The sequence below is a fragment of the Miniopterus schreibersii genome (genome assembly GCF_964146895.1).
Source record: "Miniopterus schreibersii genome assembly, chromosome: 1".
Lineage (NCBI taxonomy): Eukaryota > Metazoa > Chordata > Mammalia > Chiroptera > Miniopteridae > Miniopterus > Miniopterus schreibersii.
Genome location: NC_138101.1, coordinates 148600594 through 148625518, shown reverse-complemented (window position 1 = coordinate 148625518; position 24925 = coordinate 148600594). Strand labels below are relative to the sequence as shown.

The window sequence follows — 24925 nt, the reverse complement described above, 5'->3', positions numbered from 1 at the left end:
AGACCAAGCTTTATGCACTGTCATTTTTAAAATAATTTCTTCTGGATTAATATATGAATTGTCTTTCATATCTATGTCTTTTTTCTCCCTGTTCCTATTCTATGTCTTTTGTCCTATTCCCAGTGAACATTTTTACTATTTTTCCAATCTTCTGTGATAAGTTTACGTTAATTTGCAACCTTTACAACATATTTAACCAAAGAGCTACTGCAAAGTAGCTCGATACTGAAAGAAAAATCAGCATCTTGCAATGACTTCTATTTCCATGGTTTGGCAAATTAATAACAGATGAAAAGAGGCTCATTGGGTGCACTAGGTCTTTCAGAAATGGTTTCTCTGCATGCGCAGCCACTTTGCAAGTGTTCGTCAGGGATATTAGAGATAGGAATGCATTGAAAACTCTTAATCTCCAAATATTACAATCTAATCCATATTTTTCTTTCCTGCCTGCACCAGCGCCAGAGTTAGCTGGATGCAGTTCTGAATGTTGACACTCCTGTGTGTGGCAACTCTGAAAGCCAAATGACTCATTCGGTATATATAGAATCAGGGCTATTCAGCCATGCTAATGCCAAAATGATTAGAAAGCCAGTCTCTTGGATTATGTTAAGGAAACTGATGCTCTGAATTATGAAGATCAGAACAAGGAGAAGAATTTATGTACTTACTATAGAAGGGGAGGAAAAAAGAAAGAATAACTGAGAAAAGATGGGAGAACTGTGGGCTTTAGTGTTGAACCACCGATTTTTACATTTTATTCAACATTCTAGAAATAATTTAAGAGGATAGGGGGATTTTTCGTCCAGATCGCCATGCATTTATTTAGCCTAGCGGCCCTCACACCACTTGCAAAAGAAAAAAGAAAAAGAAAGCCTGACTTGAGCATGGCTAGATGCGAAAATATTTGAAGTTTTAATAGGATCCTGAGTGTCCTCAACCATCGGGAACAAATTTGCATTTCAATAGATATGGGGACACAATGTATGCAGCTGGCCAAAGGCAACCTCATTTTCCATCGCCAGTGAGTCACTCGTAGTTCGCAGTGACAGGGCCTCCTGCTTCTGTTTTCTCCTGGCCTGTCCGCAGGGATTCAGGATGAGCCCGGGAGCCACTCGCCCCGCCGGCTTCGTTCACGCGCAGCGCTAACTGTCCTTGGCCTGTGCCCTCGATCCCTCGCGCTGGCCTTACCTGGAGGAGGCTCCGGACACCGTCCCTGAAACAATCTGCGGCCACCGCAGCATAAAACGCCTTGATTTTGTTCTTGATAAGCCAGGCCTGCTTTTTCGCCATGCCGCTGTTCATCTCTTTAACGCACAGCTTGCGCGGCCCCTGTGTCACACGGAGAAATGTTGGTCAGGAGCCCTGCTGGTGCGCACCGCACTGCTGCTGCTCGCTCGAAGGCGAAAATAGCTGGCAGTGCCCCATTGAGTTAACAAATGGGAAAGAGGGAAAGCACCCCAGTAAACGGGGTTCCCGCAGGCTCAGCCTTTTGGAGACGACCTGTGCTGTTCCTGACACTGACCTCCTACCCCGGGGTCGAGGTGTGCAAATACCTGCTTAATTACCCGCGCATGCTGACTGGAAGAGAGAGCTGAGGGCACCAACGCACGGGGAAAAGAGTGAAAATGTGATTGAAGAAGTTCGGGATAAATATACGATCACCCTTTGATTCAACAGCGAGGGCCACTGCTAAGAACACCAGTGAGAGTCAGAGCCCAGTTTCGCGACACGGCCCGCACTCTCGGGAAGCAGAGCCTGCTGGCCTGCCTGGCCTGCCTCGGCCTGGCACGTCCTCGCGTCTTGACAGTTCCGTTAGGCCCATCGGTTGCTTTCTGTGTGTCGTAAGGAAACCCTGCACCGCTTTCCCCGTGTGATGCTGGTGTACTCCCGCTCAGATAAATCATCGTGGCCCACTCGCTCAACCCATTTGGTGGGAACAAAAGCTCACCTACCCACAGCAATGGAAGAATGGAAGAAATGAAGACAAGGAGGCAGGCGTTGTGGCAGATGAAGCATTTCATAATTTCAAGATCTGAGTTCCAGAAACTCATTTTTAACTAAAAACTTTATTCTCATCTTTCCTACTTTAAAGGTCCAAGCTAGCTTTTCCTTCAATGTTTCAAATCCATCTAAAAGGTATTTCTAGTAATCTACTAAGTGCAGACAGGGTAGAAATCTATTATTTTCCTGAGAAACTATTTTTGGAATTATGTTGAATTGTCTTAGACTTGTTACAATCCGCCTGAAATCTTGATAAAATGCAGTGTTGGTCTGGAATAGGGCTCAAGATTCTGCATTTCTAACAACTCCTGGGGACATGGATGCTGCTGGTCCTCAGGACATGGAGTGGCAGCCTTAGAGGGTCTTAGATTGGAGAGTAAGGGCTCTGGGTGCGTGAAAAAGGCACCAGGCTTTGTGGTCAGAGAGAACTGGTTTCAAATCTAAGCTTGGCCACTCTGGAGGTAACTGATGATTTTGGAGCATTTAGATATTATTCTGAAAACATGAATAAAAATCTCTATCTTGCAAGGTTGTTTTAAGTAGTCATGATAAAGTCCCTAGTATACTGTCTAGAGTATAGTAAGTGCCTGTCCAAAGTTGATGTTTTATTTTCTGAACTGAGTGCTTGCAATCTCACTGAAGCCCCCAACCTGATTCTACAACAGAGACGCAAGAGGGCTGAACCGGGAGCCAGAGTGCTGGGTTTAGGCCTGGCTCTGGCACTGACTAGCCAGTACCTTGGGTATGCCACTCGTCCTCTTTGGATGTGGGTTATACTTTAAAAGAATAAGGAAATTGTCTAAGTTTTCACTGCCCACTATAACAGCCCTTATCCATATGTTACTATTGAGCATTTGAAATGTGGCTGGTCCAGATTGACATGTGCTAGAAATGTAAAATACTCCAATTCGGGATCAAACCCACAACCTGGGTATGTGCCCCAACTGGGATTTGAACCCTCAACTTTGTGGTGTGTGGGATGACACTCAAACCAACTCAGCCATACCAGCCAGGGCTATATTGATTTTGAAATAATATTCTGAATATATTACATTAAATAAAATATATTAAAATTAAACTTTATTTGTTTCATTTTACTTTTTTAATTGGCTGCTAGAAAATTTTGAATTACATTTGTGGCATATATTAACTCTGTATTACACCACACTAGATGATCTCTGGGGTCCCTTCCACTTCAATATTCTATTTAAATTGAATTGATCAGATTCTTTATGTACTTATTTTTACCAGAATATTTTCTAGAACATGTGACAATTTTTCAAAACCGTTTGGATGACTTACATTAAAGTTCAAAAACAAGAACCTTCAATGAAGATGGAGAAAATAAAGATATAGGGAGGATAGTTACAGGAGACTTAGCCTAAGGAAAGATATGTCATTATGGGTCAAATTTTCCTCAGGGTTCTAGACTGTCAATGCATTTTGAACTACTAGTCCTTCTTGGGCATTCTAGGCTCCATCAACTTCAAAAGTAAGAAGGAATATTTTATTCAAGTAAGCTCAATTGTAACAACAGCCATGAAACAGAAGAAAAACCAACAGCTAGGAAAAGTATTGGACCATCAGTATATTAAGTTGCTCCACAGTGACTGTGAACCCCTGAAGAAACCGCCATTTATTATATTTTAACTAAATACAGTGTAACATATGTCTATTTATAATACAGAAATCCAGATTAAACATTAACTGTGACAGACAGATTTACTTTAATGCCTAAGTTTACCATATTGAGAAGTTATAAAAATATTTCATATTGAATCTCTCTTGGCTAAAAAATTATAATATCCTTTTAGCACACTTATTAATGTGAGACAAGGCCGAATACAAATGTAGTAAGAAAGAAGTAAACTAACAAAGAGGGAAGACATACTGGAAAATAATTATTCAACATTCAAATATGTCATAGTCGCAAAAATGAATTTTACCACCCTATTCAAATATTACGGAGATTAACTCAGTTAGGATCCAAAACATGAGTATATAAATTAATTGAGGACTTGAACAAAGAAGCTCTAAACATCTTGAATATATTATAACTTTGACATTTATTGAGAGAAGGGTAAAGAAATTATAATTATTTAGTCTGGAGAAGAAGTTTGATGTGACTCTACTTCAAATAAATGAATATTATGAAAAAGAATTTACAAAGGAATTCCAATATCATCAGGATTAAATAGAGGGATTTGGGCCAAGAGCAGTGTCCTTTCCAATTTTTATTTTTCAAAACATTGAGAGTCCTATTGCTCTGCTTGTGCTTTATTACCCCTCTGGCTGGAACTGTGGGAAAGAGAATTTTTCCTTTGCTGATTTAGCCACATTTTATTTCACATGAATCCTAGTGCCCATTCATAGGTCATTTCATTCTTCCTGTATTCGGTCATATCGCTATTTTATTAACACCATGACAGAAACTTATTGACTTAAGGAGAATAGATGCATCTGAAGAAGAATGTATTTTCTTCTTAGTTGATATGAAGGCTGAGATTAAGAAAGGGTTGAAGATAGAAGAAAGAATGAGAATTTTAGTTTTCCCTGGCTTATCTATGCTTGAACTACCCTCTTTTACAATGAGAGGAAAGGACAGGATGTTCAAGGTTTAAAGAATATTAAAAAGAAAAAACCATTAATCAAGGTAAATGTACATCGTGGTACACATATGTGAAATGACTGGAAGAATGTCAATAAAATTCGGACAGCATTTCCTTTGGGGAGGGGGCAGAGTCATGGGGCTAAGTGGTTACAAAGGGGACTTCAGCTTGATCTGTATGGTTTATTTCACTTAAAAAGTGAACAGAAGCATATATGACAAAAAAGTTAACAGTTGTTTATTAGGAGAAGTAGAATATAAAGCCTCTTGGGATATAAATATGTCACTGATTTACTATATAGAATTCAAAAATAGACATTAAATTACCAAGCTGGGTTCCTTAAAAAGGTCCCCAAATTTGTTTTAATAAAGGGTTCCTCATCTGAAATCTTTAGCTGAGTAGGAAAAAGGTGCGAGAGCAGGAACTGGCTCCAATGGGTGAGCGTAGGAGTTAGTTGGACAGCTGGAAGGCTGTAGTATGGGCTATAGTGTAATAATAACTCTCTTCTATCAATTTCAGCAGCCTTGAGGGCTATGATGACTAGTCCTTAAAAAATGCCTTGGTCGTAGGAAATGGCAGCCGTAACCACATGCTTTTCCTCTACCCACCAGCATCAAAGTGTCAGTGAGCTGAGTCTTGCTCCTTCCTTGTAGAGTAACCACACCTCAAGCTAGCACTTCAAATAACTGAAGGCCACCAGAGGGACAGAGCACGGAGACTGCGGAGACATAGGAGTACATATCTCACTGTTCCATCACGATCAAGCTGTTGGGTACCCAAAAAGGCCAAGATCCAGTGTCTGGACCTGGTTTGTTTAAGGGAGAGTGCTTTAGGTTTCTGTTGAAGGGGGTATATTTTTGAAGTGAAAATGGCAACTGCAGTAATTACCAAAATAATGATAATGATAATAACAATATCAACAATAACAATTCAAATTCATTGAGCCTATATTATTTGACAAACACTGAGTTAAGCACTAGAGAGCTTATCTTACAGAATTCTCACAACAACCCTGAGAAAACTGAGGCACAGGGAGACTAAATTATGTGCCTGAGGGACTCACAGCTAATAGATGGCAAAACAGTGATTCAGGTCTTGACCGTGTGTTTCAAAAGCCCACGAGCACTAGCTTCCTAGCATTAAACATTAAATTGTCATCCCTTAACATCACTGTTACTATTGAACCTTTTCCACAAGGTTAGTCTAACCACCAACCACTGTGCTTTTGGAAAAAATTCTCTAATGGTGACTTTCCCCACATCCCCTTCCATCTGTTTATTTGCAAAGATGATTGAAGACCGAACATGGATTGAAAAATGCTGACAGTATCTGCAGCCCCAGGAGCTCATAGAAAATAACTAACTGAAAAGTCATTAACTGGAGCAGGATCTATTTTCTGTCCCCTAGAGAACCTCAGTACCTGGGAGTAAGACTCAGAGAGACCAGCGCAGTGATGTATAATATGGTCCAATATGCATGTCAAACAACCAGGCCGTTGGAGGCACAGACTTAGGTGCCTACTTTACATGAAATGATATTCCAGAATCATACTCTTTTATTATAGTTAAAGCAGCAAAGGGTTAATTAAAAGCAATATCTTTTGTCTCTATAAAAAGACCTTTCCTCCCTTGCCAATATATGACTGTTTATACTCCCAGTTCATTTCTCCTGCCCTGAAGGTATCTTATTGCCTGCTAAACTAAGTTTTCTCTAAATTGCCAGAGAAGAAAAACACCCCAAACTGCTTATTCCATCAAAACCCACTCCTGTATTATATTGGCCAAAATGAAATCCACTCATCCAGGGCACCAAAGTTGATAATATGAGAAAAGGGTGCTTGATAAGATTTTTTTAAATCCTCTGGAGTCGCAGTTGGTCATTACTTAACCTGTCAATCTCATGTATTCTGTAGGATCCCCTTCACCCCACACTGGATAATTGCATTGAGTTATATTGTTTAAGTTACTATCACATAAGCACCGAGAGGAAAGATAATATGACCAACTGGCTTCATAGGGCATTTAGAGTACTGCCAAGTGTAAAAAGATGCTTAAGTGCTGGTCATGACGACATTTGATACATTAACCCCTGCGTGATGGCACAGTGGACTGGCCCAAGGGTTACATAGCTTCCTCATGGCCCTATCACTCACTGGCAGGTAGTGGATATTTAGTGGTACCTGATTCTAATAACGCTCTCAGGGCACAAGTCTGCTAAAGCTTTCTCTCATGATGTAACAGAGCACAATCGGGTGGCCTGGACTGACATCCTGGCTCTGTCCCTTTCTTGTCATTTGACCCTGTGCAATAACTCAATTTTCCTGAATCTCACTTTTCCCATCAGTGAAGAGAACAAGGCTTCTTTTGCTTTCTGCCTCACTAAGCTGTTATGTAGGTCAAATAAAAACTGTAGGAAAATGCTTTGAAGAATAGGTAACTATTATAAAATATGTTGAAGTAGATAAGAATTTTGAGCGGTGAGTGTGTGAGAGGGGGAGAGTGAGTTACGGGAACACCAGATACAAGTAGAGATAGACTGGTTTGAAGGACTTAGATTTATTATTTTGTTATAATTTTTTCTCCTCACTTTACAGATTGGTTATCAGTCAATAATTATGGTTATTTTTTTAGCATCTATTTAGATATCTTCTGGGAAGACCACCCGTAAGTTATCATCAGTCTACCGCACACTTCCTGAACAAAAAGGAATTAGTTTGGCTCTGAATGATGTTTATCTAAGACATGGAAAACCTGGTTTAATTCCCTAGATATCTATAGTGTCATCAAGTTCATCCAAATATCTAATCTAAATTCTATGTGCTCTCTATTTAAGGCCATTAGGTCTGGTTCTCTCCAGAAGGTAGTCTGTATAATGGCACCCTCTGGCTCATTTCATCCTGTTATGTTTCTGTGGACAGTTATGACCCCAAATGCCTTCATTTTATTTATTTATTTCTGAGCCAGTTCTCTTTTTCTTGACTCAAAGGCCATCATTTGGAAATATTTATCACTTTTAGTTGGTCTCCTGTGAAATCAGAAGCACATTTTATCCACTCATTTAAATTCAGGATCACGGGCCCTTGCTAGTCCTTGCTATATGAACCAAGGAAAAAGGCTCTTGTCCAGGCTGCCTTGCCATCCTCCTATCACCGTGTGTACCCGTTCGGCTCATCCAAAATAACACAAGGGGAGCAGGGAGAAAAAGGCGCTTTTCTGGGATGAAGTGGCTCTTACCACAAAGACTTCACAGCAGATGCAGAGGCCACTGTTCTTGGTGAAGGCATGAGTTATGTCTAAGAGAGCAGGTCTTGTCATGGGTCCCCCGGTTAGGACAATGCATTGGGGCCTGGAAGTGGAGAAAAGAACATGTGAGAGCTGACTGTTGCAAGAAGCTTATGAGCTCAGGACCACCCCGATGGAAATGGCAGGGACAGAAGGCCTGGCAAAATGGAACCAACTCTCCCCTGCATATTTCTTGGGTTTCTCACCAGAAGTCTTGAATCATCCTGCCTGGCCTTCTTGCCATCTATGTATCCTTAGTTCAGTTAGTGACAGCTAAGATGTAAAGTAAGGAAAGGTGGTCTTGGGATGCCCCTGTCTTTGTTCCTCTGGACACTATCCTAGTCCAAATCTAGCACAGCCTTCCCTTTTCCACACAGTACTGTCCTTCATCTTCCTTGCAAAACTTGTGCTTTGAGGGTCCATTCAAAATAAGACATACCTAATAAAGAGCTTAAAGTGTCACTTCTCAGAGAATTCAGTGAGCCACAAAGCATTAAGCTGAATGGAGACATCACCAAGGATCAAGGTTTGTGGGCATGTGGAGACATCTCTCTAAAATCATGTCACTTAGGTCACCTCTGTATCCCCATGCACGGAAGGTGACCCTCGGCACTATGAGGGTTTCTAGTGGGGGTGGGCGTAGCTGAGAAGAAACGCTTGTTGACAGGAGGTGCTGTCATGAAATGTGGGAGCTTGCATGACTGCCTAGTCTTAACTATATCCATAGAGCATATAACCACTCTAGTGCATTTGTACCCCATAAAGAAAAGCAACTTCTAATGCAGAACAACAGCAGGATGCCTGAGAAGCCAGTTTTACCTGAAATTTTTTACATGGTCTTCCACTGTGGTTAATTCCAGAGCATTGTCCAAAGCGCTCACATAAGAGAGAGCCTGTGTGGAGGAGCCCCAGTTCACATCTGCAGAAGAAAGGAGTATGGCATAAAAAATACTGACTTTCCCTCTGTATACTGTGCGTAATTTTCATGAGCGATTCCCTTCTATGATTTTCTCTGGCTATGGCAGCAGTGACGAGTGTGCAAGTTAGAGAACATATAATGCAGTATTGCCTAGAAAGAGCATTGTTCATCTATGAGCACTTTGTGAATTCTTAGAAGTGAGACCTCCCTTTCTAGCTCAGGCTTGAAGGCTGCAGCCCCCCAAATCCTGCTCTGTGGAGAGCCTGGGTGATAGCCACACTGCAGACGACAGGCTTGAGAAAACGATGGGCCCCTGAATAAATTCAAGAGTTCTTCACAAATTCTTAAGCTGGGAAAAAAAAGAGGCATTTGTATACACAGATAGTATGCAACAATCTTTATATTTAGAATTGTAAAACTGAATAGCTCAGTAATTCTTACTTCTGGTTGTCCAGGAAGAGGATCAATCATTATTAAGCACTTTAGTTTTATCTTTTAAGACCCAATCTTCATAATAAGGGATGTAAGCACTACTGTACTTTGCCTTTTTCTTGAACAAATTAAATATTAGATGGATTCTCTAAATTTTATAAGAGTCAGTCCCTGATAGGAATGTACAGATTCACTCCAGATGGCAGACAGAGCCATCTCCCCAGTCTTGCTTTGAAGAGTCAGGGAAATGGTGGAGGATCATTATCTCGAGATAAAGAAGATTAAAACTGATTAACTGTTGACTATGCACAAGGCATTTAGCATACCTTAAGTTAATTTATCCTTATAAAAATGCTACTAGTCAATTGGATATTTATATGTAAAAAAAAGAACCTTGAAGTATTCCTTACATTATATACAAAAATTAACTAAAAATGAATAATAAGCATAAATTTAAAATTTAAAGCATTAAAACTTGTAGGAGAAGTTTGTGACCTTGAATGAGGGATGGATACCTTGATTGAAGCAAAAAGTCAAACCACAAAATAAAATAAAAATTAATAAATTAAACTTTACAGAAATTAAAACTGCTCTTCAAAGCAAACTATAAGAAAAATAAAAGGACAAGTCACAAACCTGTAGGTAATATTTGCAAAACGCATGCTGTAAAGGATTTGTACCCAGAATTTATAAAGAACTTTTAAAACTGAATAATAAGAAAACAACTCAAAAAACGGGCAAAAGAATTAAAGAGACACTTGACTAAAGAAGATATATGTTTGGTAAATAAAGTGTTCATCATCATTAGTCATTGGGAAAATGCAAGCCAAGCCACAGTAAGACAGTACTTCACATCTATTAGAATGTTTGTTTGTTTCTAATCAACTGACAATACTAAGTGCTGACTAGGACATGGAGCAACTAGGACATTCATTCATTGCTGGTAGGAATGGAAAATGATACTGCTACTGTGGCAATTTCTTATAAGGTCTACATTTATTATATAATCAGAAATCTCACTCCTAGAGAATCAAAACATAGATCCACATAAGGTCCTGTGTGTGAATGTTAACAGCAACTTTACATAAAATCACCCCAAGATGAAAACAGCCCAGTGCCCATCAACTGGTGAATACATTTTTAAAATGCTCACCAGAGGATATATTTATTGATTTTAGAGAGAGTGGAGGGGTGAGAGAGAGAGAGAGAGAGAGAGACATGGATCTCATGGATCTGTTGCCTCCCATATGCACCCAGACCTGGGATCAAACCCGCAACCTAGGTATGTGCCCTGACTGGGAATCGAATCCGCAACCCTTTAGTGTACGGGATGATGCTCCAATCAACTGAGCCACTCAGCCAGGGCCTGGTGAATACATTTTTAAAAAAATTTTGAGACATATTCACACAATGCAATGCTACTCAGCAACAAAAAGAACAATTACTTATACACACAACAACATGGATGAATCTGAAAGTATCCTGTCAAGTGAAAGGGAGCACACACAAAGGCTATACAATATATGATTCCGTATAATATTCTGGAAAAGGCAATGTCCTTATTAGGACAGAAATCAGAAAAGAGGTTGCCAGGGGCTACGTTGTAGAGAAGAGAATGGCTACCGTGGAGTGTCAAGAAACTTATAGTGATGATGGAAATGCCCTGTCTTGATTCCGGTGGTGGTTACAAGACTGGAAGTTTGTCAAAGTTATAGACTGTACACATAAAAGGGGTGAGTTGGAGCAAGTATCACTCAAGTTCATTGAGATTCCAATTACAAAATATTTAATCCAAAGTGGGAAACACTTGTGAGGGAAAGAGTCCAATACTCAGCTGCCATTTCCAAATGTTCTCTTCAATTAGATATTAAATGGCAAAAGACACATCAACATCAACCCAACACATTAAGGGCACTGTGACTTTCTTACTGATTGCACATTATTAAGATTTTTATTGAAAAGGAAAGAAATCATTGAAGCCACATTTGTATATAACTTTAATAAAGGTGGACTTACTTTAACCCAGAAAAAAATTAAAAATAAATAAATAAATGGGGTGAGTTTTACTCTATGTAAATTATGCTAAAAATACATGAAGTGATAAGACTGAGCAACAAACAGGCCCCTCGAAGGTAGTTGCTACCTTCTCTGCTTTACTTGCGGAGTAAGGGTAAGAGGAGTGTGGTGGTGGCTCCGGCCCCTGAGACTGGGCCTCTCAGTACCTGGCTCTGTGGTCTCCAGCCTCCCCCTCCTGCAGTCTATCCATTTCTCTCCTTTTCTCAGCAATTCATTCATGTAAACTCTCACTTTACATGTGATATTTATATTATTATGTTATATTAATTATATTATATTAATTATATTATATTATATTTATTATATTATGTTATATTATATCATATTATATTAACTGTTCATTACTTATATGTGGATCTCTGAACTTCTTGAGGACAGGGACTTTATCTCATTCATCAGGACATTAGAAGGTGATATAATGGGAAGCTTGTGGGGTTTGGTATCGTAGACACTGCAGTTAAAATGTCAGCTCCATCAGATCCTGACTGTTACCTTGGCAAGTGGTCAACTCTTTGAACTCGTTTCTTCATCTGTAAAATGGATCTAATAATTCTTAATGTACAGCATGATATATGATAAATGCTCAACAAAGTTAACTATTGTTATATTACATTATATTATTGGTATCCACCATACACATGGCACACCTAAGCACGTAGGAGCTGCTCTATACCTGTTTGTTGAATAAATGAGTAGCTAGAGGCTGCTTTGTAAGCCTACTCCTATACAGCCCTTCTTATCTTACCTGGCTTCTTGTAGGTCACATAGATATAGAGAAAGAACTCAATGACGTAGGTGATGACGGCTGCCCACCAGTTGATGACAAACATGACCGCACAGCACAAAACGGCTCCAAAAAGAGATACCCACATGTTGTAAATTCCATACGCAGGTCTCCATCCTGAAAGTAAAAAAAAAAATTTTTTAAATCTATGTGTACAAGAAAATCTTCCACACTACCAACACCATGCCACTGCACAGTATCAGAATACAGGTAACATGTTTCTTCCTAGCATAAAAATCAGAGCTTTTAGGTCAAGTTTCTAATTCTGTTATTAGTTTTCTGTAATCTTGGGTCCCTGGCCTATGACAGTGTAATTATACCAAATAGGGATGCTATGAAATACAGAAAAATGTCTCTAGTGGCCCCTCCTCACTTCTTGCATGCCCCCTAATTGTCTTCCCAAACTAGGAAATCTTGAGTATCTGATATCTATGTCATTAGGAGCTAAAAGGTGGCAGGAGCAATGGAAAAGTGGGGAATTGCGGGGAGGGTAGGAGGAATTCCTTGGTGGGCCAAGAAGGAGGAGGGTAAGACAATGGGCTTACTCTCCCATGAAGAAGGCAGAGCAGTCATCAAGTCAACCCGTTAACTCCCTGCTAGCTCTTCCTTTACCTAAGAGGGCAGAGCTTGCCCATTCAGAAGAAATAATCTATGGGAAAAGAGGGAGAAATTTGTCTGCACTGTCTTCTTAAACCCAATGCATTAATATGTTTTGCACCTACAATGAAAATATTTCTCATGGTTCATATATGCAAGGGGTTTCCCATGTTTTATTATTAGTTCCCTGAAATTATAGAAGCCCAGCCAGGTGTGGCTCTGGGGTTGAGCGTCGACCTAGGATCCAGGCGATCGGGGTTCGATTCCCGGTCAGGGCACATGCCTGGGGTGCGGGCTCGATCAATGACTCTCTCATCATTGATGTTTCTGTCTCTCCCTCTCCTTTCCTCTCTCTGAAATTAATAATGATATATTTAAAAAAAAAATAAAGAAAGAAATTATAGAAGCTGGGAGAGAGCAGGGTCAGGATGGGGAAGCTCTGATTTGAAGGGTATGTTTGGTCTCCGGATGAAGTACATTTAAAATCTGGAGTTGCCAAAACACAGCAGGGCTTTCAGTCTTCTGAAGCAATTTCCTAAATGGCCACAAGATGGATACAGCACTTTGAGAACGTCACTGGAAATGCCCTTATTTCAGGAGCCTGGCTGTGTGTGTGTGTGTGTGTGTGTGTGTGTGTGTGTGTGTGTGTGCGCGCGCGCGCACCTGTGCGTGTGCACGCCTATGAACTAGATAAGAGAGAGCGAGGGCGAGAGAAAGAGAGAGGTGGGGGGAGTGTCAGTGTCTGGGCCTGAATGTCTGTACGTCTCCCTTCTGCGGCCTTTCCGCTTCTCCTCCCTCTTCCTCCCTCTTCCTCTTGCCCTCCTCCCGTTTCAGCCTTTCCCGCCCGCCTCTCTCCCTGGGCCTTGTCTTTCGAAAATGGCCATGGCATGGCGCGGGGCGCACGTGTCTGGGATTCGTCGTATCTGACTAGAACGTTCTGTTCTCCGCTTAAAGGAAGACACCACCACAGACACAGAAGCCCTCAGTGTTTCCGCTCCTCCAGTGGCCTTGGGCGGTGAAGGCTCCCCTTCCATCTACCGTTTGTCTTAGTGACAGCAGCTTCCCCAAAAGGGGCTCAACTGTGGCAGGCCCTAAACAGGCCGAGATGTGCTGACCCCCAACCGACCCAAGCGCTCACGGCGAGGAGCCTTCTGCAGGTCCATACAAGTCCCTGTTCTGGTGGGAAAGGCAGGAGAAATCTGTTGGCAGTGGAAGCGAACAAGAGGTGAGGGGCCACTAGACCGGGGAAGGCCCTTTGGTGTGTAATTTTGCAGCACTTTAAACCACAGGCTGAGAGGACAGGGATGTCACCAGCTTCGCTGTGAGTCTGTGTTGACTACTCTCAGCAGGTAATTACGGGAGCTACTCATCCTTCCCTTCTGCACGACGGGCAGGAAACAAATTGATAGTAGGGAAGTTTCAAATATATACATTTATTCCACTTCTGTGGTCACTTTCACCATGGAAATAAACAGTGGTGTTTTTCTACTGCTGAAATAAATGTGGTTTCTCTTGCAATGAATAATTTATTGCCGCAGGAGAAAATTGACTTTACGGTTGGTGAGAAAGGCCACTGCTCAAATGATTCTTTTTCTATTTCCGAAGTCATCCCCCGACTCACCAAAACAAAGTGGGTTACACTGCCCACTAGGATATAAGGAAACAAATAAGCACAAATTAAGCACTTTCACTGATTTACTTCATTTTATTGATACTAACTGTTGGCTGAGGCTTATTTTAGCTTTGAAAAGTCGACTTACCTGGAGATTTGGCATAAGAGGCATGGAAGCAGGAGAAATTAATAAGTGCGTATGAGGCCAGGAAAAAGTTGGAGATGATGGGAGCAATGGTGTTCAGTTCCGCTGTGAACAAAGCAGAAATGAGCATGTACATATGAGTGATGAGACCAGGGGCTGAACAGCTGTTGCAGCCTGGAAGCTTGACTTTATTTGGAGATTGAAAACATAGCTAGCATCTGTCAAAGTTTAAGAAGTTAGTGATTTTTCTTTGGGGCTGCATTCATTTTAAAACCTGTTCTTAGCCAGAGTTTCTTTTCCATAAAGTAAGAAGCAAAAAAACCCTACCAATCAGAAAACTGGCAAACAGGACCTCTACCTGCAAAAAATTTGAGTGGGAATGGATAGAGGGTTTGGGGACCGGGCAGATGATAAACTCCCCTGTGGCTATTCCAGAGGAACCAAATCCCGTGTTCTTTATCTGCTATGCATGCCAAGGCTGAAGGGTGACAGATTAGTTAAATACTAGTGCAGCAGAAATGCCTACTTGGAAATCTCTCTGCATGTACCCAACTTGCTCTCTCTGACTTTCAGAGCCCTTGTTAGTCATTTGTACTTTTCTACATCTCTAGAGAGTTCTACCTCTCAAATTTGTCAAAAAAATGTTTTATTGCTGTAGCCAGCCAGTATGATTTAATTCCAGCTGAATTGTTGTGATAGAAGAAATAATTTAGAGATAGCTCTATTTCTCTGAATGTCAGGTGTCTATCAACCCCGGTGATGCAAATGCAGGTGGCAGCTGGGTGTGGAAGCCAGCGAGGAAGCAGGCAAAAATAGCTGCCACAACGCTGGTGCTATGGAGCTAACCTGCCTTGTTCTAAAAGAGTGATTTTTAAGGGTATTATTTAATTTATACAATTTTTAAAACTTTGTCTATTTGGTCACTTAAATGCAGTATATAGGGCAATGATTTGAAGTTTTAAAGCTTACTTTACATAATTGAAACATCTATACAGAATCACTTCTATACAAAAAATTTTAAAACATCTCTCAAAACTTGTTACCTGTAACAAATATCTTTAGCCTTGTGGAAATCTTTTGAAGATTCAGCAACTACAGTCACATCCTGAGTTTCTGTGATAAGGAGGAGCCCTCACTGTTTGGCACCTCAGTGCTGAAGGAGACTCCGCCCATCTATGCACAGTAACCATCACCCTTACCTCTTGTGTGTTTTCCTCTAATGTGCTCACCAGCAAAAGTGATGCCTTAGGGAGCAGTGAGGCTACACTGATGTGTGTGCCTCTCTGAGATTATGTAGCTGTTTCTAGATTGTTTAGGGAGCAGATGAGATTAAAGTCTAGGTTAAGTGGCTCTCAAACTTGTCACCAGAAATTCTGATTCTAACTCTTGGGTTGTGCCTGAAAAACCTGCACTTTAACAAACCCACAGGTGATTCTGATTCTGACACAGGTGGTCAACGGACCACATTTGAGAACAGCTGCCAGGCTGGGGGGTGGAAAGACTGGTGGCAGCTGGGGAACACTCTGGGCTAGACAGTAACAGGGAGGGTGGGGGATGGGTTCAGTTACATTTGGTTGGGTGGATTTCCAAAGCTCAGATTCAAAGAGGAGATTAAAGTCCGACATCCACCTCAAGACTTCAAAGGCCCTCTTCGGACAAGAATTTCTCATTTCCTTCTTAGGCAGACTCCAATATTCCCCAATGGAATATTGAACATAAAACAGGTAACTTCTCAAACTAAAAGGGAAACCTTATGAGAAGCAGAGTTTTTTGGCTTTCGGTGGGAACAAGAATACTACTAACCAATAAGAATGAATGCCATGGCGATAACAAAAGTGAGGACGTATCCTCTGAGTGGTTCGTTGTTTTTCCCATATCCCTTCGCAAAGAACTGCAGGGCTTTGTAGATGTTGTCCTTGCACAGAGCCTGATGGGAAAGGAGAGGAGAAATCAGTCATTTATATCTATGTACAGTCATTTTCCCTGGGTGATTCAAACAAGGAGATTGGGCGAGAGATGGAGCGATACACAATATGAGGCACAAGTTAACACTGCAGTTCATCACTCTTTATATTATTTGGATCGATCTCAACTCTGTGGCAGACATAGCGTTTGAGCCAGATGCACACATGAAAGTGTTTCAGAAAATGATGGAAAATGATTGCTGGTGAGAATGAATATTTCAGCCTGATCCCTGTTCAGTGGCAAGAGTGGGAGGGAGAAACACATGCTCTTGGATCACCTGGAACACTTTGGGGGCGCTGACGAGGGAGGCCAGGGCGGAGGAGAGCGTTGCTGAGAAGATGCCAGCCGTGATGAGGGGGCCGAACCCTGACACCATGCTCATGACCTTGAGAAGAAAGGTTCAAGTCAGGACACTCATCCAACGCACAGCCAAAACAAACAAATGAACAAACAAACAAATAACTAAAAATAGCCAGATTTTCACCCAAATGCTTCCCTTTCCACTTTCTGTGATTTGGAATCTCCTTTATAAGCTACTTGTTTCTAACCAGAACCCCCTCCCCACCCTGCTCGTTTCATTCTGGAGTTGTTTTATTTCAAAATGGAAACGGCCTTTTTGTTGATTATAAAAATAATAAATGCTCATCACCACACATCCAGAAGATCCTGGAAGGAATAAGGAAAGAGGTTTCAAGGATTTTGATAGCATTTCCCCCTCTGTCCTTTGTGAACATATGTTTTTTCATGACGGAAAATTCTATCTCACAGAAGGTGGTGTTTTAATAAGGCTTGGGGAGGGACTCAGCTGTTCGACAGCTTCTTAAAGGCATCAGTCTCTCTCGTTCTTCTTGGGCATAGAGGCTTTTCAAATCTTGGCCTTCTCTGTGCTCATTAAACATAATTTTAGATCTGAGACATGATGAGATTCTATCCATTTAAGCCATATTTTGGAATAATGAGACTTCAGCTGAGTTAATTTCTCTTTGTTGGTTGTTAAAATAGATGAATGAAGCCTTCACGACAGACTTCCCTCTCCCTCTGCTTACCAATCATTTAGACAAATTAATATGTTTCAAGTCCTACCGTTTTCCCAACTTTCCTTGTTCCTTCCCCCTCATTTACCTCCCCCTCTGCCACTCACAATTTCCCTGCTGGCCTTGTCTTCCAGGCTCCCCAGGACCACTGCAGAGGCCTTTCCCAAACTGAAGCCCAAGCTTGAAATGCACCCCGTGCTAACTAACTTAAGTCTCTCCTCCCCACCAGGAACTCTCACACAATTGCTTGGAAGATACACAATGTCCAGTGGTGATCCTTCCTTTGTGGTGCAATTCATATAAGTACCTGTTCTCTCTCCACTGCAGTAAATGTACCCACAGAATTTGCTACACATATGCCTGTATGATCCCCTTCCCTCTCACACCAGTTGTTCCTTGTAGAATTCAAATCAATCAATAATCAATCAGTTGCAGTGTCAGAGATTTCATTACACATGATATTATAAAAATGAAAACAATGGCAATAAACATTATTATAATCACGGCAGCTCGAACCTGGAAATTGTTCATCAGCCCATACTGACATGGTTCGTGTTGACATCTTGAGAAGTCATAGCCCAACCCACAGGCTGCTGAACCATTGCAGTTCATCCCCGAAATGATGGTGTCATTCATGTTCCCGGTGGCATCTCGGACCACACAGGCCCCTGGGGAAACAACAGTGGGTTGTCATTTCTCTATATGAAGCGTTCTGCTTCCTTAGGGGTTTCTTCTGAAAACATAATTATTTGTTTTGAGTCTGAGTAGGTCCACTGGCTATCCTGTCTTCATTGCCAATGCTTCCTGGGGCATGGTCCGCTGGAGGTTCACATCCTCTGCAGCCTGGGAGCACCCTCTGCGTCGAACAGGCTGCCACTTCCACTGCCTTGGGTGGTTTCAGTCCCAGCTCTCACCCACTTCTGTAAGACCCTTGGGGTTCTGGAATATCTTACTTTCTGAGCCCTTAAAATGCACATACAGTGCTTTGCACCTAGTACATACTCAATTCAGATTTCTAGCTTAATGCTACTGATTCTGTGTTTTTCAAGTAGGATTTATTGTCTCATCTGTGAGAGAACCAAAGGATGGCATTATTGAATTCAGGTAATTAAGAGAACCAAGCCCTTGCTTTCAACTAATGATATTCCTTGCATAATTTTAAAAACAGTTATAGTTTTACTTGACATACCATTTTAATGGTTTAAATAACAAAATATTTTGGGATAAAATATTAAGATTTCTTAAGTAATAGTAATGGTCAAATAATATTCTATCAAATATTTACCTTAGTTTATTCCATTTTTTCATACATGTAGGTGTTTCTGTTATTTTCTATTATAAATATTTTATGAACATCTTTGTGCATACTTTTTCCTGTATTTCAAAATATTTCTCTACAGTAGATTCCCAGAAATGGAGTTATAAGCTTTTTAAAGATCCTCTATATATATTTTTTAATCACCAACATTCCTTATGTATTTTTCTAATGGCAATCTCTGACATTATGCATTTAATAGGATTATTGAAATATATGAACACAGGTATGAAATATATGCAAACTTTTCTGAACTATCTGAAGGATAAATACTTTAAAAACTAATGCCAACCAATAAAACTGTCCATTTTGCTTTTCAAACTCTAGGCTGGGTGAGTTCTTACTCCTTGCTAAGAACTGTGAGAGAGGTCCCGGTGATAAGTAGGTACTAATGGGAACCTCAATTTTAGCCATGAATTCACATTCTTTAAATCCAAGAAAGACAACTATCATAGAATCTTCAAGTTGAAAGGACCACTTAAAATAGTCAGTGCAGGAAATTTTTTTATAGAGCCCTGAGAGGTGGCCTGATAGCTCTGCGTAAACACTTGAAATTATGTTGGTTATCAAGAAGAACAATCCATTCTAGATTTTACTACTTTGCATTGTTCATTTATGTTGAGTTGACTTTTCTAAATCACGTATTTTAACTTCTGTATAATAAAACTCGCCAATTTCCCATGAAGCCAAGCCATGAATCATTATTTACATTAACGACTGGCCACAGACCCCATAACTACCCTTCTCCTATCCTGGGAAAAGTACAGAAGTACAGATTTTTCTACCCATCATCAGCAAAAACTGAAAGAATCTTTGAAATCAGGTCTATAATTTTACTTATTTGTACATTTTCACTTCGTGTGAGAAAGAACACCATTTGGGAAATTTAACTTTAAGTGAATTCAATGATATTTTAAAATGTGTCAATGTACTAAAGCATTGGAATAAAATCTCTTTACATGTAACTAAACCTGGAAATGCCACAATACAATTAACAACATTATCCAATTTCCTCAAATGAGGAGCAGTGAGAGAAACAAGAAACTAAATGAATTCTTTTGCTTTTTTCTTTAGAAACTAACTCAAGACATATGTACTTTCGCAGTTTGTTTCATAGTAAACAGAGGACAGCTGAGATGTGCCCTTTGGTGAAACTGTCATCCAGGCTTCCGTAGTAGCCCAGGCTGGAGCTGTATCCCTTACTGTGCAGAGCAAAGAGTTTTCTTCTCTGAATGTTCTACATCCCTTCCTCTCTGATAATCACACAAGCATGAGGTGACCCCCAAGCAGGGAGAGGTGTGGCTGCAGGCAGCAGGTAGGACAACGGTCAGCTTAGGCACAGCAGGCCAATCCACATATTTTGTGCTCAGTGGGTAATGTGGGGACTGGTCACCCACATTTCTGACAGCTGGGTCTTGTTCGGATTTCCTGCTGATTGGTGACAGTGACATTTTCATATTAGGGACAGCAGTGCAAGGAGGAGATACAGCCATCAGTTCTGTATCTTTCACACTTTCCTAAGGCTTTTGTTGTTATTGTTTTGTTTGGGGCTCCTTTCCTCTTTAAAAAAAAAACATTTTTATTGTTTTTTTAGAGAGAGAGGAAGGAAGAGGGACAGGGAGAGAGAAACATCAACGCAAGAGCAGAACATCAATCGGCTGCCTCCTGCACACCCTCTACCGGGAATGGAGCCCACGGCCCTGGCATAGGCCCTGGTCGGGAATTGAACTGGCAACCTTTTGGTGCACAGGATGAAGTGCAACCAACTGAGCCACACCAGCCAGAGCTGGGCTGCTTTTCTCTTTCTCTGTTCCTCACCTGCCTCCTTAGGGTAAGGCAGGAGGGTGCTTCCCTTGGCAATAGGATTCATATCATCTAGAGATGCAAAATGGGACCCTTTTGTGTTCAGGTGAAATGAGGATCTGATTACCTCCACCCTATCCCTGCCCCAGAGACACCCATGTTACAGTTTCATTGCATTTAAACCACTAGAGCGTCTAAACAGAGAATTAAAGTGGTTGCCTTTTTTAAAATGTTCAACTTATGTTCCATTGAAAGCCCACTGGACATGAAAATTCACTGGCTCCCTTGTAAATCTGGCACCCCAACACCAGAGACACACCACTCACCTACACAAATAGCAACCCCTATGTAGGCGACGGTGGTGATGAAAATGGCCAGCATGGTTCCTCTGGGGATGGCATCTTGGGGATCCTTTAAAGAAAGAATGTGGAGGGACAAGGAGACAGGGTGGAATAAGAAACAGAGATCACTTGGAGTTATTTCTGTATTTTCAATTTTTTAGGCTACGCTTCCTGAAGCAAGTTCCAAAGAGAAGATCAAGCTAATAGCAAAATGGTGAGCTCAGGTTCTTTCGGGATAAAGACAAAGCGCTTGGAGTGAACTAAGAAATCTGTAGAATTTTGTGCTGAACAGAAGAGATATCTAACTGTCCAGGAGGGAGTTTTTATAGTAAAGTATACTAATTAGTTCACTCGCTAACACCTCTCTTTCTCCTTTATCTCCTGTGAATTTCATGCAGATTTATTAAACATTAGATGATTAGGAGAAATATCCAATCATACCTGGCACAGTGATGATATCTCTGTGTGTGTTTGTTTTGTACTAAGCCTAAGCTTGCCTTTAAAAAAAAAAATCCCTTTTGACTGAACAAAAAGGATGATCTGCTAAATTTCCAATCTCTCACATTTCCCCTTTGGAATCCAGTTCAGGAATGACTGCAATGGGGGATATTTAATTTCCAGAAATAGGCATAAAGAAAGAGGCAAATTGAAGCTTATGCCAGAAAATGGGCTTTTCTCTTGCTTATAAACATATATAAATTCACTGAGCTGAACTTATACCATTTACAATATACCATTTTATATCTTGTTTGGGGGACTAAATCATATCACAATCAATTCCAAGCAGCATAACTTCTAAATAATTGAATTCAACTTAACAGGGATTATTAAATAGAGATTCTAATATATTTATTGACTATACAGGACAGTGCCTGGCATATAGTAGGAGTCAATAAATATTGAATTGAGGGAAGCACAGTCTCAGTGGGCATTGGTTCTCCCACCAGAGAACATGAGGCCCATCAATACAAATAAGAAATCAATGCAGTTAAAGTATAAAGCTGTTTTTTGTTTGTTTGGGTTTTTTCAGCTTAAATCTGCTGATCAAATCCATCAGAAAGGTAAACTCATGGTGACTGTAAACTCAACCCAACAGCTGCATAATCAAGCAAATCTATGTCCACATAGGAGTAAGCCATCCCCATGGAGTCACTTTGTGACCATTAATTCCTTCCCACTCTTTCAGGAATATCTCCACACATGGTTTGTCTAATACAGTGATTTTTTTAACCTTTTTCATCTTACGGCGCACGTAAAATAATTACTAAAATTCTGTGGCACACCAAAATATATATATATTTTTACCCATCTGACACATACACAAAAAGATATAATTATGATTCATTCACACCTGATGGCTGTTGCTGTGTTGGCTGTTTTCAATTTTTTATTTGACAATCTAAGGACAAAGAGGTCAGTGCCCCTGACTAAATAGTCAGGTATTGCATGTTTTAGAACTTTTTGCAGCACACCGGTTGACAATCCCTGTTCTAATACACACATATGCAGCTCTTCCTTCCAAGCGATTGTCTCCCGAAGTGGAGGTGGCGAGTGTGTGCAACCGAGCAGCACTCGGAAGGAAGAAAAAGACCGTCATGGCTGCAGTGGCCCCACTCATCTCCTAATTCATGCTATATTTCAAAATTAATTTACTGATTAAGGATTTCTTGGGATCTGAGTGAAATGCAAAGAACTGATATAAGTGGGAAGAAAGGAAATATATGTAAGGACAAGAGTTGTAAAGATGGAGGCAGTCTTGTACTTAAAACACAAAAGCTTAGTTTTTATTTAGGACTACCTGCTACAAGCTCTAAAATTACTTATTTAGAACTTACATAAGGGTCGAACTTGGCCCGATATGAATCAGAATGCCAATATCTTACTGTGTGATCATATGTTCACGTTGTCTGGCCTGGCAACATTCCCCGCCCCGCCCCCAGCCTCCTCCCAGGGCTCAGGACTTTGACAAATGCTCAGTTTACACTCTAAATATTAGTTTCCATGCCCCCAGTAGTAAACCCAAACCTACCAATTCTAACTTCCCTTCACCTTTCTTCCCTAAATAGTACAAACGTATTTTAAGACAGAGTACTGCCGTTTCAGTAGATTGCTGCCTTTGGAGGGCGTCTACCGTATCCGAATCTTGCGTCTCTGAAACTGCATCTTAAGCCTCTTGATTGAATTTGAGTATCTCCCAGATCTTCTCCCGGGCTCACATTTCCCGATTACCAATGAGCATGTTAACAAATAGAAGGTTCAGGAAGGAACTTTGTGCCAACTCTCATTGACTGCCACCTTCAGAAGAATGCCAAGTTGTGAGCGGAGGAAGCATCTTGCAAAATTCTTACAGTGGTGTAAAAAACAAAATGTTTACTAAGTTGAACTGGACCCACTACAGTGTGATTATTCTTAGTTTCACTCTCAGAGAGAAATATGTCCTGCAATGTCCTTGCCGCTCCCCAGCAGGCAGTCGCCCCTCCGGCCTTAGCCTGCTTGCCGCCGCGGCTCTCAGGGCCCAGCCGCCCTGGCTCCTGTGTCTTAGGCAGCTGCTTCTCTTCCTTCGTCGGTCCCCACCATCAACTCCTGGAGCGTTTGCTTCCCTGGCTGCTGCCCTCGTCCTCACCGCTCCTCGCTTCTGCACAGACCTGGCTGACCTCACGTGCCGTGGCTTCTGGTCCTGCCCTAGCTCCTTCCCAGAGCTCCTGACTCATAAAGCCAGCTACACGCCCCGACATCTCCGCTGCTTTTTCTCTCACCTGTTACACCATGGAATCAATTCAGTAGGTTGCAACCAGCACGAAACAAATACAGGAGAATAGAACTGATGTGAAAATAATCAGAGGGCATCACTGGTAAAGAACTACTTGAGGAAAATGCCGTGTGTGTTCACTTGGTTATGATGTATAATGTTGTTGTTGTGGTTTAATTTTTTTTTTTTAAATCTTCACCCCAGGGTATTTTTTCCCCATTGCTTTTCAGAGAGATTGGAAGGGAGAGAGAGTGACAAAGACATGGACTAGAGAGGCTCCTAGATTGGCTGCCTTCCGCACATGCCCGGGCCTGTGCCGGGATGGAGTCTGCAACCCTGGTAGGTGCCCTGACCGGAATCGAACCTCAGACCCTTCAGTCCTCGGGCTGATGTTCTAACCACTGAGCCAAACTGGGTAGAGCAATGTTTTTGTTTTTTACTGCAAAACATAGTAAAAGAAAACATCCTTTTCATTTCCTTTTCTAACTCTAACAAAAGCTGAGCCTTTGATCTATTTCCCCTGCCATAGCTTTAATTCAAACCCATGTTGTCTCTTGCCCAGACTTCTGTGATATCTTCTAATTGATCTTTTGCCTCCAGTCTCCTTACCTATCATACCTCTCCCTGACACCCCCCAAACACACAAAAATCCATCCTTCACAATCTGCTAGCAGGCTGTCTCTAAAACATATATCTAATCTTGCTTGATCTAACCTCCTTAGTGTCTCTAGCTAGTTTTGGGTTACTATCCAAACTCCACTGTCTGTAGTGTAAAGGACCTCTGAGTTCTATTTAATAGTATAAATGCCGGTATGGGCTGAAAGTTAAGCTTAATTGTAAAATCACCAAAGTATTTTTCAATGGAAAGAAAAAAACTTTTTACAATGATACTATGACTGCTCATGCCCTGAAAATCATGATGGGATATCCTCTGCATTTCCATCACATGTAAAATCAAAATCAGAGATTTTTCAGTACAGATTGATAGATAAGTAAAAATCTTTACTAGTATAGCATTTGTAACTGAAGTGAACATTGATCTAGGGAGAAATTATAAGCTTTGCCTATTTAGATAGTGATATTATTCAGTTCACTTACTCTCCGAGTGCCAGGGACACAGAAAAGCTCCTTTATAAATATGTTTAGCGTATTGATGAAAAGATTTTCCTTGCATGCCCCATTCTGCATGTAAAATAATTCCCATCAGCAGCATCTATCTCTGTGCCTTCTTACATTCTACCCCTTCTGTTCCAAATGTCCCT

The 24925-nt window shown here is 41.0% G+C and overlaps 1 protein-coding gene across 3 annotated transcripts in view; it reads right to left on the bottom strand.

The window, feature by feature from the left end:
• The window catches only part of SLC12A1 (solute carrier family 12 member 1), an 82931-nt gene that overhangs the window by 30914 nt on the left and 27092 nt on the right, over positions 1-24925 (bottom strand). For all 3 annotated transcript variants that reach the window (XM_081157975.1, XM_081157974.1, XM_081157976.1), the window contains exons 10-18: positions 20900-20984; positions 17972-18123; positions 16699-16806; positions 16260-16383; positions 14460-14561; positions 12064-12219; positions 8711-8810; positions 7844-7955; positions 1189-1329 (exon numbers count right to left, since the gene is read on the bottom strand). In XM_081157975.1, coding sequence (XP_081014101.1) covers positions 1189-1329; positions 7844-7955; positions 8711-8810; positions 12064-12219; positions 14460-14561; positions 16260-16383; positions 16699-16806; positions 17972-18123; positions 20900-20984 — 1080 coding nt within the window. The remainder of the gene's footprint in view (positions 1-1188; positions 1330-7843; positions 7956-8710; positions 8811-12063; positions 12220-14459; positions 14562-16259; positions 16384-16698; positions 16807-17971; positions 18124-20899; positions 20985-24925) is intronic.